The 15,609-nt window shown below is 42.3% G+C and overlaps 1 protein-coding gene across 3 annotated transcripts in view; it reads right to left on the bottom strand.

The window, feature by feature from the left end:
- PIK3C2G (phosphatidylinositol-4-phosphate 3-kinase catalytic subunit type 2 gamma) overlaps positions 1-15,609 on the bottom strand; it is a 240,616-nt gene that overhangs the window by 56,297 nt on the left and 168,710 nt on the right. For 2 of the 3 annotated variants that reach the window (XM_068141892.1, XM_068141893.1), the window contains exons 26-28: positions 12,539-12,648; positions 1,345-1,537; positions 652-773 (exon numbers count right to left, since the gene is read on the bottom strand). In XM_068141892.1, coding sequence (XP_067997993.1) covers positions 652-773; positions 1,345-1,537; positions 12,539-12,648 — 425 coding nt within the window. Of the gene's footprint in view, positions 1-651; positions 774-1,344; positions 1,538-12,538; positions 12,649-15,609 lie in introns of those variants that run through there. The other variant, XM_068141894.1, reaches the window with a different exon arrangement.

The following is a 15,609-nucleotide window of genomic DNA, read 5'->3' as shown; positions in this document are numbered from 1 at the left end:
CCCCAGAGCTGGACACAGTAGTCCAGGTGAGGTCTCACCAGGGTGTAAAGTGGCAGAATCACCTCTTGATCTACTGGCCAGAATCACTGGAAAATACACTATCAGTCTGAATGATGTCAGACACAAAGTTTCAGTTTTGGAGGCCAGGACAGTACCAAAGCTTATAGCATATTTCCCTGCTAGGGAGCATGGGCACTTTTTCTCAAAAGCTTGGTCGTGCCTGCCAGTGTCAGAGACTGGCTTCTTTCTGCTCTGATTCAGTGTGAATGTTCCTACATCACTTGGAGAAATGCATTTTGCTTGGAGTTTTGATCACCATCATGCAGAACATAAAAACTATTAAAGGCCAAATCATGCCTTCAATGAAGTCAATGCCACTTACCTTTTTGATTTCAGGAGGGATAGGTGTGTCAAGCCCAAGCCGTTTCCCCCTTCTGCTCCCATTAAAATAGGAACAATAGAATGGATAAAAGGCTGTCACAGTGCTCCATGCCTCAGTTTCTTTTGGGGCTGAATAGGAGGCTTGATAGAATATCTGCACTGCCTCTGTGTTTCTAAAAATATGTCTGCCATACATTTTCTTACACTTTTAACTGTGCACAGACAGAACCATTTAACAGGAGAAAAGCATTAGCTGATATGGAGTCTTACTCTGGGAGGGCATGTGATGGAAATTGCTTCTGGAGTTGGCTGTGAAGTTTGGAGAACTGGTCAAATGATTTTTCCACAAAAGTGACCACGTTGCAGGTCTGCACCACCTGGACTAGATATAGCTGTATTGGGGAAAAGGGAGAGGCAGAAAAGAGAAATGATCAGAGAGACACATTAAAAAAGATGTACAGGAGAAAATATAGGGTAATTTCAACAAAGAAAAACCTTTCTTTAATGTAGTGCCAAGTGCCAGCAAATTCAGTCTGCAATGTATAGTCTTTGCTGCACACAAACACTAACTCGCTGGATAGCATACAACTCAAACACTGAAAGATCACTGCAGTGTGTGAGAACTAATAATGCACCATTAAAGCATCATATAATAGCCTCTGATTTCTATTAGGCTTCCTAATTTTGTGCCATGCTTTCCTTCTGGATGCTTTAATTAGCTCTTGATTTATTTTTCATTACAGGACATGAACTGTTCTCCTTAATGGCTCCTTGCTAATAGCTGTCTGCCTGGTATTCTTTCTCTTGGGTAGCTCATTGCTTATGGCACTGCTGCTCATCCTGTGATCCCTTTAATGTGGCACAAGCTCATCTTCTATAGAGGAGGAGGGAGAGTATGTAAGCTCACAGGAGAGTTAGTGAAGCTCGAGCCAAATGAGGGCAAGCAGAGAACGTAATACATACGCATTCAGACTTTTTGTTGAACCCCAAAATGGTGGCTCTTGCTATGGACTTCTCTGCATCCAGCATCATCCATTCCTGGGGGACAGTCTCTGGAGCAGGTTGCTTTTCAGAGCCTGTCACTGACATCTGTACGAGCGTGTGGATGAGGTTATTAAGTTTAACAGGAAAGCACTCCAAACTTGCCTTTATTTTCCTGAAGAACAAACAGAAGAGGCACTATTTATTCATCCCTTTTGCTTCAATTTCTTGATCCCTGGTTTCATGGGTGCAAGAATCAAAACACCCTAAATTATAAAACCTGCTTCACATGAATGTGTACCCAGATATGCATCACTCACTGCTATCTGCAGCAATACAGAACATCCAGCTTGTGAGCTCCACTTCTTACAAGAGTGCTCTTGCCACATGCTGCCTCATAGCTTACCTTGGGGTAGTTATTCTTAGCCAGCTGGATATCATCAACCATATTTCATAGAGATGGACTTAACATTCCCATTTGTGTTTTGAGGCACTCCAGGGTAGAGCAACATGTTTTCAACAGGTAGGAGAGAATGCCCTAGCACTTTCTTTTCGGTTCTGCTCACCTCACATGGGCTTGCATGTGCCGTTTGCACAGGGCTCTTGTCACTTAGCTGTACATGTTGTGCTGCTAAATCCTCTACCCAGTTCTTAAAAGCCCTAACCCTGTGGTTCTGTATAAGATGAAAAAACTAAACTCAAACAGATATCCCCCTCCTCCCCCCCAAAAACCCCAAACAAACCCCAAGCAAACCAAACCAAACCACTAAGAAAGAGGAATTTTCTGCCCCCTATCTCTCCTCATCTCATTCTTGTGTAAGGGAAGCCCAAATACACTTCTAATTTCCTAGAATTTTATGATTCTTCAAGAGGAAAGAAAAACAGATTAAATAAATAACTAGATATACACATAGATGTGTACTGCAAACTGTTTTAATATCAAAGTAAACTCGAGAAATAACACTGTAAGATAATCACTGGTCTTTGAAGAGTAAGATGCAGTACTCATTAGAAAGCACCCTCTTGAATTCCATTGCTGGTTAGGATCTACTTAACTTGTGATGCCTTTTTTTTTTCCTCACTCTTTTTTTATCTTCTTATTTCCCTGCTTGCTTCTACATCCCTCTGAAGATAGTCTGGATAGATGCTGATCGTATAGAACAACAACTCATTAGTTTCAGGCCATATAGCAGCAAACCTCTACCAAATTATTAGGGTTTTTCTTTGTGGATTCTTTGTATTCTTCCTTCCTTCCTTCCTTCCTTCCTTCCTTCCTTCCTTCCTTCCTTCCTTCCTTCCTTCCTTCCTTCCTTCCTTCCTTCCTTCCTTCCTTCCTTCCTTCCTTCCTTCCTTCCTTCCTTCCTTCCTTCCTTCCTTCCTTCCTTCCTTCCTTCCTTCCTTCCTTCCTTCCTTCCTTCCTTCCTTCCTTCCTTCCTTCCTTCCTTCCTTCCTTCCTTCCTTCCTTCCTTCCTTCCTTCCTTCCTTCCTTCCTTCCTTCCTTCCTTCCTTCCTTCCTTCCTTCCTTCCTTCCTTCCTTCCTTCCTTCCTTCCTTCCTTCCTTCCTTCCTTCCTTCCTTCCTTCCTTCCTTCCTTCCTTCCTTCCTTCCTTCCTTCCTTCCTCCCTCCCTCCCTCCCTCCCTCCCTCCTTCCTTCCTTCCTTCCTTCCTTCCTTCCTTCCTTCCTTCCTTCCTTCCTTCCTCCTTCCTTCCTTCCTCCCTCCCTCCCTCCCTCCCTCCCTCCCTCCCTCCTTCCTTCCTTCCTTCCTTCCTTCCTTCCTTCCTTCCTTCCTTCCTTCCTTCCTTCCTTCCTTCCTTCCTTCCTTCCTTCCTTCCTTCCTTCCCTCTCTTTCCTTCCTTCCTTCCCTCTCTTTCCTTCCTTCCTTCCCTCTCTTTCCTTCCTTCCTTCCCTCTCTTTCCTTCCTTCCTTCCCTCTCTTTCCTTCCTTCCTTCCTTCCCTCTCTTTCCTTCCTTCCTTCCCTCTCTTTCCTTCCTTCCTTCCCTCTCTTTCCTTCCTTCCTTCCCTCTCTTTCCTTCCTTCCTTCCCTCTCTTTCCTTCCTTCCTTCCCTCTCTTTCCTTCCTTCCTTCCCTCTCTTTCCTTCCTTCTTTCCTTCTTTCTTTCTTTCTGTCTGCCTTCCCCAGTTTTGGAATATCACTAGCTTAGAAGGACTGACAATACACATAAGCACCTTCATCATCCCCTGTTCAAAGCTGAGCAAATGCTTCACCTGCCATTTCAAATTAAATTCTTATTCATGGATTTTTGTGAGTAGGTTGGATTGCATACTACAATCACTCAAAACCAACTGCATTCATTGTATTAGCCTAATTTTCATGATCTCAGACATTCTGGCTAAAGTCTGTAGCTTCATAGTTGCAATCATACAAAAAAAAAAAAGGAGAAAATTCTGCCTGCAGACAGCTGCCTGTCTCACTACTCCCAAATTGAAAGTTCATTCAAAAATACTGTATGAATTTATCACACACCAATTAGGCAGACTGCAGTGAGGAAAGAAGGTGTATATGGTTTTCTTAAGGCAATACACTGAAAGGTATCTCTGAATGGATTCAGCTAATTATCTCAATTATTAATTACCTCCATTATTAATTACATTCTCCAGAAACAGATACATGCAGACTATTTAATAAACCAGACAAAATAACACTCATGTGGAAAACAGGAAAACAAATATAAGTTCACAATATTGGTACAAAATCAATTCTGTGCTGAATAATTAGGTTGCACCTGTGGTTAACTTTTCCTTTTTAACTCCTATGTATTTAATTTAATGCATAGTTTAAACACTCCCTAAATCACCAAGACGTGATTTAGGTTACGGAATTTGTAACTGGGCCATAGTGTAGCAGAGCAGTTAGGGAATTTACAGCATTACTATGAGGTGTATTAACTTTGCAGCTAAACCCCATGCATTTTAATTCACATAAAGCAAGCCTCTGTTTATAAACCAGCATTAATTTGGACATCATCACTATGCAGAACAGCTGATACCAGAACACCACTATTTAAACAATTCAGTGTTTTAATAGCTTGTTGTTCTTTCCATGGGTCCATTAAGAGTCTAAAATGCTTTTAACACCCAGATTGCTAATCACACACTTTAAACCTAAACAGAGGCTTTTGTTGTCATTGTTGCAGATTTTTCCTGTGAGTTATTCTAAATTATTGCATTTAAAATGAAATAAAAACGTTAAGTACATGTTGTTTTTTCCCTCCTGATACTCTATTTTCTCTGTATGCTGTCCTCCCAGTTAGAACAGAAAATATTATGCAATCCTTATCGCACGTGATCAACAAAGAATTGAACAGGCCTTGCTGCTCTTCTGATGGCATCTCAGAGTGTGTTTTCACAGCAAGGTAGAACAACTCTTGTTATGGTTCTCTGTGCATTCTTTCAGGGGCAAAGTAGCTTAAGGAAATCCTCTTTCCCACAGCTTCCCACAAGGTGGTTCCTAACCATCTATGGAGCAGTGGGGTACATCAAACCCATGTGCCTTACCTTTTTTAATGTGGCATTTCTTTTGTGTGTGTGTGTTAGTTCACTGACCCAGGTTATCACATTGTGATATCTAGCTCTTCTTTTTGCTACTGTTTTCAGGGTTCATTCTAAAGATCAGTGATGGATCCCCTTTCTCCTTGAACTCTCTGAGGCCCCCATGCACGTTTCTCTACAGCCACTTTAAATTTAGCTGTAGGTGAAGAAGTTGGTAAGGCCACAGGTGTTTGCTTCTGATATCCTCTTGCAGCCTAGGCTATTACCATCTTTGTGTCTAAAGCTGGTTTTGCCTTCACAAAGATCTCGCAGTTATTTCAGAGCTCTGGTAGCCCAATCTGTTCAGAGAATTAGTGCCTAATAGCCTATGAATGGGAAAACTTAGGGGACCTATACAATGGGCACCAAAAGCAGAGGTTAATTAGGAGAAAAAAAGGAAACTATCATTAACTAGAATAACATTAACTGGGAAGCACATTATTTCTAACACACAGTTTTCAGGCAGAAAATGTATATTTTTTTTCACATGACAATATTCATTTACTACACAGATACTGTTGTGTGCCCTACCTCTCAGAAAAATGAGTAAAATATCCAGGGTTATTGAAAAGTAATGACTTTCCACCTGCTGAACTGGCTTTGAATTTCAGATTTGGCTCACAGTCTTTCTACAGAACTGTCAAATTATGGTGCGGGGTAAAATGGATGGTTGGCTGCTTGTGTAAACGGAGATGAATGTAAAGATTAGCCAATGTTTTCAAAAGTGACTAGTGATAGTGGGCACCTTGAGTTTTAAAAGGTAGACTGTTCTTATGGCACAGGTATTCTGAGAGTGGGTACCTAGATCTTTTTGCCACACAATCTTTCTCCACAGTCTTATAGAATCATAGAATCAACAAGGTTGGAAAAGACCTCAAAGATCATTAAATCCAACCTGTCATCCAAGACCTCATGATTACTAAACCATGGCACCAAGTGCCACATCCAATCCCCTCTTGAACACCTCCAGGGACAGTGATTCCACCACCTCCCTGGGCAGCCCATTCCAATGGCTAACAGCTCTCTTGTAAGAGGATGTGCACTCATCATCACTGAAAAGTTATCCAGATCTCAGTCTTGGTATATACAACAAAAAAATATTCACCCCGAAACTTCAGAATAACTTTCTTTATCATTCTTGATAGCATCCTGCTCCTCATTTTCATCTAGGCTTGACAAGAGTAGGGAGGTGATTCTCTCCCTGTATGCTGCACTGGTTAGGCCACAGCTTGAGTACTGTGTCCAGTTCTGGGCCTTTCAGTTTAGGAAGGATGTTGACTTGCTGGAACGAGTCCAGAGAAGGGCAACAAAGTTGGTGAAGGATTTGGAACACAAGCCCTGTGAGGAGAGACTGAGGGAGCTGGGGGTGCCTAGCCTGGAGAGGAGGAGACTCAGGGGTGACCTTACTGCTGTCTACAACTACCTTAAGGGAGGTTGTAGACAGGCAGATGTTGGTCTCTTCTCCCAGGCAGTCAGCACCAGAACAAGAGGACACAGTCTCAAGCTGCACCAGAGGAGGTTTAGGCTGGATGTTAGGAAGAAGTTCTATACAGAAAGAGTGATTGCCCATTGGAATGGGCTGCCCAGGGAGGTGGTAGAGTCACCATCATTGGAGGTGTTCAGGAGGAGACTTGATGGGGTGCTTGGTGCCATGGTTTAGTTGATTAGGTGGTGTTGGATTAGTTGATAGGTTGGACGCGATGATCTTGAAGGTCTCTTCCAACCTGGTCTATTCTATTCTATTCTATTCTATTCTATTCTATTCTATTCTATTCTATTCTATTCTATTCTATTCTATTCTATTCTATTCCATTCCATTCCATTCCATTCCATTCCATTCCATTCCATTCCATTCCATTCCATTCTATTCTATTCTAAATTCACAGTGTAATGAGCAAAATATATTTTCATGGGATTCTCAGGGATTAATGAACACAGTGTTTAATTTACATCCACCTTCTCCATTCATTAATTTACCAGGGTTCAGTTTAAAATAAGTTGGGTAGCATGCTCCCCAACAGCTTTTAACAGATTTTCCCAGAATATGACTGGATTCAGGAACAGACTTTTTAATTTTCAGCAACATGTATTTACAGACCATTGATATTCTTTTTGTGTACAGCACTGATAATTCTTCACTTTAATACCTTACTCCCCACTGTGATAGTATGCAGGCAGTAATCATATTCTTGTTGCCCCTTATTTTGCAAAGCTTTAAAATCCAGATTTACTTTCAGACTAACTCTGATCCCATGGGCTAAGCATACAAGGTACTCTCTTGAACTGTATTTTATAGTCTAATTTCTCTACTAGTCTTCCTATGTGCTTCTCCCAGGACAGACATTCCTCTCCCCTGAGCTGGTGGCAGGTGGGGTTTGTGCAACAGTATGAAAGCCTCAAACAACATACATTCAAGGAGAAAGTTTGCCTTCTGTTCCTTTGAGGCACACATACCACAACCTTCACAAAGTGCTTGAATGCTGCTGAAAGAAAGTTTAGTAGTATAATTTTGTCTATGTCTTTTCAGAAGTCATCAGCTTTCCCTGGTGTTTCAGCTCTCTGGGAGATTTCTTGCTGGAATATCTGCAACCACTTGAGAAACAGGGATTGGCTGATCAGCTGGAGACTACCATCACATTTTGAAAGGAGGTACTGTGAATTGGCCATTTTTGCAACTGCAGGCATTTGTGATTTTGAGTGGATATGCTTGACTTTGACAATGACAGGTACTTAACAAACGATTCTGTTAAACAAGGTAAAGATGGAAGCTGACCCAAGTGGCAACTCCTTCAGTCAGGCTTCTGAAGATATGCAATGGTGCTTTGATGATAATTGCCAGATGTACCATACATCTTTTACTTACAAGACTCTATGAGAGGGTTGGATTGATACTGCAATCACAGAATCACAGAATCAACCAGGTTGGAAAAGACCTCAGAGGTCATCAAGTCCAACCTATTACCTGATACCTAACACCTCCTGACAACTAAACTGTGGCTCCAAGTGCCACATCCAATCCTTTCTGGAATACCTCCAGGGACAGGGACTCCATTAGGCTAGCCTTAAGCCCTTAAAATTATTTCAAATCTACATCCTTTTACAGGTACACTTAAAATCACAGGCAGCATGCCACACCATGCTGACACATGAAAACATATGCAGTCATATAATGTATCTGCTGAAAACCCCAGTCTTCCACAGAGAAAAGTTATATCAAGAGGTAAGGTGGGCTCCCCGTTTCTGGTGAAACCAGTGCCAGGGGAAGAGGGAGGGAGGGGAAAGGATCAAATGGAGTTTCAAGGATCAAACTGAGTTTCAAGGATCAAACTGAGTTCAGGGCAGATGCTGGAGAGCAGCAGTGTTTCATTTGGCACTAGGTGCACAGGACTGACAAGCAAACACAGCTACTCTTGTTTAACTCTCAATTGGTGCATTGTTTATCCACGATCTAAGGGTGTGACCTTCCAGAAGGCTGTAAGATGTGAAGCTTAACACTGCCACTCATCAGCTCCTAAGAGTGAACTGACCCAATGTGAGAAGAACAGAGTGCACAAATGAGACCACTGATTGTTCAAAGTATCTTAAATCAAGACTGAGAGCAAAGGAATCTGGTAAAACACAGAATGCTTTGTGATCCTGAAAGGGGTCAACACGTTCCAGTCCAAACTCCAGCAGCATTATTCTGATGGCTAAGGAAGGTGACAGCAATGAAAAAATTCATATTATTTCGCCAGGAATATTTGTGACATCGTTCATCATTTCCTGCTGGTTTTAAACAACAGTAGAGGCAATGTCTGGAATATTGTTCAAACCAAACCTAGACAATTGCTAAAAGCAACCTATTTCCACAGAAATACAAAGATATACTGTTCTCCTGTTTCCTCTGGTGGAAGACTGGGGTTTTCAGCAGATACATTATATGACTGAATCTGAAAGACTACAATAACCACCTTGTACATGGAGCAAGAAGTAACTTTCTGTTGGCAGTGCTGAACATTCCAGTGACAACACTCCTTGCCTAGAACTTTTTAAAAACAATACAGTGGTTTTGGAAGTAATTTTGGAGAAAAGGGAGCTACAGATCGAGGGGGAATTGAGAGCTACTGGAAGTTATGCTGATAGTCAGAATTTTCAATTTCCTTGGCTTTCTAAGGACATCTTGAAAAATAGATATAGAATAAGCTACAGAGTGCCATGAGAAGTGTGTAACTGGATTTTTTTCCCCCTCACCTCGACATTTTATATAACAAGGAGATAGGGAAGAATTTTTCTGAAGGTCAGGAATAAAGATGATGTAGGTAATGCAGAGCTCACCAAACTCTCAATATATTAACATTCCTGAGGGCAGGTCAGAAAATGCTCATAGAGTTCTGCACAGATCCAGGTATCAGGCCATCCCACAGGCTTTCTTTGAAAAGTGCAGAGATACACTTTTCAGAATTTATAATACCAGTAGGTATGAAGCCTGATGTGCTGCCCGTGTCTAAACATAGAGAATTGTTAGCTAATACATGTGTTGAATTAACACAAATCATGTTGAAGCATGAATAGAACTTAAAATAGAGAGATCAAAACAAAGCTCCAAGAGAAATGAAATCTGAGGAAAATCAAAAGCTAAAGACAAGAGACTTTCTTCTTGCAAATGAGCATATACAACAGAAACACAATCATGCTATCCTAAGAGTATTGCAGAAAAAAACTATGCAACAAAACAATATCTGGCTTTCCTGCATGATGTAATTAGTTCCATGGACAGATCTATGGACAAATCTGCACTTCAGCAATTCAAAGGGAATTGGGACAATAGGTCTGGAGCTCACTAAAACATTGTAGCAGAAAATAGAGTTTCAAACGAGAACAGAGCCCACAACACTGTACAGATCTGCACCACAACATGTTGTGTTGGTTAGCAGGAATCGAGTGGCATTTCCATTCTGAAAGCCTTCGTTCCCTTAGCACCAATCCTGCCAAGAAATCTAACAGGAAGAATGCCTGGCTGGCCTCTGAGTCTTAACAGTAGTCTGCATGGGTTCAACAGGATTTCCTAACCCTAACATAAACCTCTACCAGGCAACAAAGAACACTGACTCTTCCAAAAGACTGTTGAGTCACATCTTCTCCCTAATGCCAGCTTATTCCACATGATGAGAAAGACTGCAGGTAAATTCCCACTCATAAGTCCCTTCCTTCCTTCACCCTTCCTTCCTATCACCACAAACATCTTGCCCAACTCCAAGAAAGGCTGAACCCAGCCTTCATCCTCTGTCTTTCAGCTAAACAAGACTGCAGTGATATTAACCCCAACCCATCTGAAAAGTATACTGATCCCTTTTCACAGTATCACAGCATCACAGTATAACTTAGGTTGGAAAGGACCTCAAGGATCATCGAGTCCAACCTATCAACACAGACCTCAGGACTAGACCATGGCACCAAGTGCCACGTCCAATCTCCTCTTGAACGCCTCCAGGGACGATGACTCAACCACTTCCCTGGGCAACCCGTTCCAATGACGAATGACTCGCTTGGTGAAGAACTTCCTCCTCACCTCGAGTCTAAACCTCCCCTGGTGCAGCTTGAGACTGTGTCCCCTTGTTCTGGTGCTGGTTGCCTGGGAGAAGAGGCCAACCCCTTCCCGGCTACAACCACCTTTCAGGTAGTTGTAGAGGGCAATGAGGTCACCCCTGAGCCTCCTCTTCTCCAGGCTAAACAATCCCAGCTCCCTCAGCCTCTCCTCACAGGGCTGTGCTCAAGACCTCTCCCCAGCCTTGTTGCCCTTCTCTGGATACGTTCAAGTGTTTCAATGTCCTTCTTAAACTGAGGGGCCCAGAACTGGACACAGTTTTTACCTCCAGAAGAGCACTGGGCACTAGCTTTGAGCTTTACATGACACTAAGGAAAATTTCACCCTGAAGACTCACATTTCCCTGTTTGTGATGTGTATCCTAGCCTTTTTTTCTTACTAACTAAATCAATTGTTGGGTTGTTTTTAACCCGTAAGAGACGGACACAAACTATTTGATGGAACTGACTTCTACAACTTAATTAGAAACTACACAGTTCCCACTGGAAGTGGAAAGAAAAGTCTGCAATCTGGGAGTAAGTAAAATTTTACAGGAAAGGATAAGATAGGAGTTGATAGTAAATGTGAAGCTGTAATTAATTTTTAAAATAAAGCAGTCTTGCTCAGGGACAAAAGAGAAAGCAGGGGGGAGAAGTGTGAAAGGAGAAGTCAGTGCCCTGCTGTGTATAACTGACCAATAGTTTTGTCTGACAAATTCTGATCGTTCTCTTCAAAGAAGGGGCTCCCTTAAACTCACTTAGGTAGAGTTCCAGCCTTCTCCAACCCTGCTGCCTCAGTTTCTGATTGTGATACAGAGAAAGGAGACGTATGAATAACACAATTCAAATTGCCCAGAATCTTCTTATGGGCCTCTGTAGTAGTAATGAGACTGGGTCAGCTCCTCCAGTTCAAGCTTTCATCTCATTTATTCATTGCAGTGTGCCCTCTGGCTGTACTGAAGGGTAGGCAAATTGCTCTTGCCTCAGGGCAGTTTGCACTGTGCAGGGAACTGTGCTGCCTTAAGGGAGTGTCCTTCAAGGCTCTTGAAGGAAGCCTTTCACTCCGAGCCCAGTGCTGTGAACTGAATACGTGCCCTGCACTTGCACCAGGGGAGAGTGTCAGAAAAGTCCATCTTGCTTTGCATATGCACATGGTGTCCAGGGTGTGTGAATTCATAGTCTGTCCTTGGGAAATGATAGTGCTGCATGGGGCAGGCTTAGGCAGGGAGACTTTTTTCTGGTACTGTGCTTAGAATAGAAAAATGAGTTTCCAAATGTAGTCTCCACTGGCTCCATCTAGAGCATGACTACATCAAAAGTTGGAATTATGTGTAATGCAGAGGCCTGACCTGAAAGATTAGGGCTGAGGGCTTCAAACTGATTTTATAAACATTACTTGCAACTCCTCATCTATAATCCCCAGTTATTACCACAAACAAGTGAAAAGTTTCATTATCTTAATACAAATCATGCTTTAAACATACCTATATTCACACACAATGCTTTCCTTTAACAGATCTGTCAAGTGCTTGAAAAGAAGGATCAGTACCATTTTGCAGATGGAGAAACTATGCCTAACAGAGGGCAAGTAACATGCCTAAGGCAACACAGAAGGTCAAAAGAAGAGATCAGTGATTAAAATCAGGAATTCCAGGTCCTCACTCAGTCCATTAACAAGTTGAACCTTTTTATGCAGTCCAAATCCTGTCACACATAGCTACTGCATTCAAAAGCAGAGAGGAAGGCTGACTAGCTATAAGCCAGGTTGGCTTTGTCACAAAAGCTGAAGAAAGGTCTAGGCACTAAGTGACTTGTTATAGGTGTACCACAAACACACAACTATTTCTTCCAAACCCTTTAGATTGGTTATAATGTGCATAAGAAATGGACTTTTAAAAAGTAAACATGTGACTATGAATTAGCCTTTTGTGTAGTTTCACTGATTACAACCTCTTAGCACAGCAGAAAGAAATGCCGGGGTTTTGCTTGTTTGTTTGTTTTTCATTTGGACAGTTTTGCATCATGCCTGAAGGATATAAGGTCTCTGGATTCTGTTCTGTTTTTACCTCGTAAAGTAGCTTGTAGCCTGGAGGTCTGAGTCATGAGGCCGGAGATTATCATACACATACTTCAGGTCTTGAACACTGTTTAGCTCAGGCAGTCCTGCATGCAGCATCTTAAAGTAAAGAAATTACATTAGTTCACTGTTCTATTGAAAAGCAATTCAAATGAATTTGGGTTAAATGAGAAAACAAGTGTTTTACACCAAAAAGGCCTCCTTGTGAAACACAAATATTTTGAGGTCTGAAAAGTGGTTCTGAAGCTAGCACAATGCCTGGAATACTAAAGTGAGTATATTTCCTCACAAACATTCACACTGAAGTACTGGAAAGAGGCATGGGTCAGAATCACAAATCCATTTCAGATATCATAATCTCAGTGTGTGCATTGCTGTTTCCTTCATAGCATTGTAATAGTGATAAAGAGATGTGTGCATTGCTACGTTTCCCTCATAGCATTTTAATGGTGATAAAGAGAAGGCCACCAAATTCAGCCACCTGAGCAGTAGTAACCACATTCCTGCAATGCTTTCTGTGTTATCTTAGTCCTAATCCAATTTAGCACAACATCACCTTTCTTTTTTAACTACAGATTCCACCATCACTGCTTTGGACTTCTCTTGCAAAGGATCATAGATTCACTCCCTGGAGGAGAAGAGTGCCTTTTGACTCTTTCCCTGGAGGAGAAGAATCAATTCCTGACTTGTGCATGGAGAACTGCCCTCTGGAGAGGGTATCATTCTCCATGAATGAGGAGTGGAGCTGTCCTAGTTAGTTGGCCAAGATAGGTTAAAAAAAACCAGGAAATGCAAACACTGCCCCTGCAAAGTAACAATGCAAGTAGGATAGACACCCGAGTATGTCCAACTGCACATGAAGGCTACTTCAGGCATTTTAAAATGTCAACAACAAAATAATTTTTACTCACTTGAAAACCTACTTTTTTTTTCTCAACAATCATAGAATTATTAAGGTTGGAAGGGACATCAAGGATCATCTAGTTCCAACCTCCCTACCATGGGCAGGGACACCTCACACTACATCAGGTTGCTCAGAGCCACATCCAGCCTGGCCTTAAAAACTTCCAGGGATGAGGCTTCCACCACCTCCCTGGGCAACCTGTGCCAGTGTCTCACCACCCTCATGGGGAAGAACTTCTTCCTAACATCCAATCTCAATCTACCTATTTCTATTTTTGTTCCATTTCCCTAGTCCTATCATTACCTGACACCCTAAAAAGTCCCTCCTCAGTTTCCCTGTAGGCCCATTAAGATACTGGAAGGCCACAACAAGGTCTCCTGGGAGCCTTCTCTTCTCCAGACTGAACAGCCCCAACTCCTTCAGTCTGTCCTCATAGGAGAGGTGCTCCAGCCCTCTGATCATCCTTGTAGCCCTTCTCTGGACACCTTCCAGCACGTCCATATCCCTCTTGTACTAGGGGCTCCAGAACTGGACACAGTACTCCAGGTGGGGTCTCACCAGGGCTGAGTAGAGGGGGAGAATCACCACCCTTGACCTCCTGGCCACACTTCTCTTGATGCAGCCCAAGATCTGATTGGCTTTCTGGGCTGCAAGTGCACATTGAGAGCTCATGTTGAGCTTCTCATCCACCAGCACCCCAAGTCCTTTTTTTCAGAGCTGCTCTCAAGCCAGTCACTGCCCAGCCTATATCAGTTCTTGGGATTGCCCCAACAGATGCAAGACCTTGCATTTGGTCTTGTTGAATCTTATGAGGTTGTCATGAGAGTGATGTTTTGTGTATAATGGAGAAAAAAACCCCACCACATTGCTCAGAAAGATATGTACCTGAATTTCAGTCACTGCTGTGCATTCTTCATTGATATTTATGTCTAGCTCAGACAGAATGCCCCATCAAGTGTTGCAAGTAAAAACAAAAAAGGAAGTTCTGCTTTTGTTTTAAGGTTTGGTTGCAAAGAACAGAATAAGAGGGAAAGAGGTGAGGGGTGGTGTGTTTTCTTCAAACCTTCTCAATATTTTTAAGTCCTTTTGGTATTATGAGGAAAAATCTTGCTTCATATTAGACCCAGTTGTGGTTTGGCCCTGGATGGGGGTCAGACACCCACCAAAGCCATTCAATCAGTCCCTTTCATAGATGGATAGGAGAGAAGGAAAATATAATAAAAGGATTTCAGCAGACAATATCTAGCTGCACCCTGGGAAGCAGGGCTTCAATAGGTGTAGTGGTTGCTCTGGAGGACAAACAGCATAAATGAATGCCCCCACACTTCCTTCTTTCCTTTAGCTTTTATATCTGAGCTGACGTGATGTGGTATGGAATAGCTTGGGTCAGCTGGCCTGGCCATGTGCCCCTCCCAGGATCTAGCCCAACCCTCACCCTACTGTTTGGGGTAATGTTGGAAAAGCACAGCCTTGGTGCTGTGTGAGCACTGCTTAGCAGCAGCCAAAACCCTGGTGTGTTATCAACACCCTTCCAACTACCACTACAAAACACAGCACTATGAAAGATCTATGAAAGATGCAATGGGGAGAACTAACTCCAGCTCTGCCAACCCCAATACAGCAATGTATACTACCACTGGACAGTGAGGTTGCTGTCTCACAGAGTTTTGGCTAGCAAAGAGCAGGGAGGCAGAAAGCTCAATGAGGTGAATTTAAATGAGTTGAGAACAGGGACAGTAACAACATTTAGCACTTGACTATGCACAATGCTATTTATCTGTATGCCTTTCACCCATTTATAAGAGATGATACAAACCCTTGTTAGTTTTTTTCCCTTTGTTTTTTCTTTTTCAGGAAGGAAGAAAAAAAGAAGGGTCAATTCACAGGCATTAGGAAAGGGAAAACCACTAGATGTGGACATAATCTCAATGATCTGTAGTAGAACTAAAAAGCATACTAAAAAGCATTTAGGTTCTCTGCTTTGCAGAAGGTAGAAAACTATCTGCTGAAGCAAAAATCCCCAAACAAAACAAAACAAATTGCTTTTGCTTGCTTCAAGGGAGTCCTAAAGGCTTACTGTATTGCTTCATCCCTTTTGCTCCACATAGCATCACTTTTGTGTTTCCAGTCCCCTGGTAAGTGGAGGCTTCTGAATA

The sequence above is a fragment of the Melanerpes formicivorus genome, unplaced genomic scaffold, assembly GCF_026170545.1.
Source record: "Melanerpes formicivorus ecotype bairdi unplaced genomic scaffold, bMelFor1.0.p_v2 SCAF_8, whole genome shotgun sequence".
Taxonomy (NCBI): domain Eukaryota; kingdom Metazoa; phylum Chordata; class Aves; order Piciformes; family Picidae; genus Melanerpes; species Melanerpes formicivorus.
Note: the sequence above shows the minus strand (reverse complement) of the source record. Positions and strands in the feature narration are given on the sequence as shown.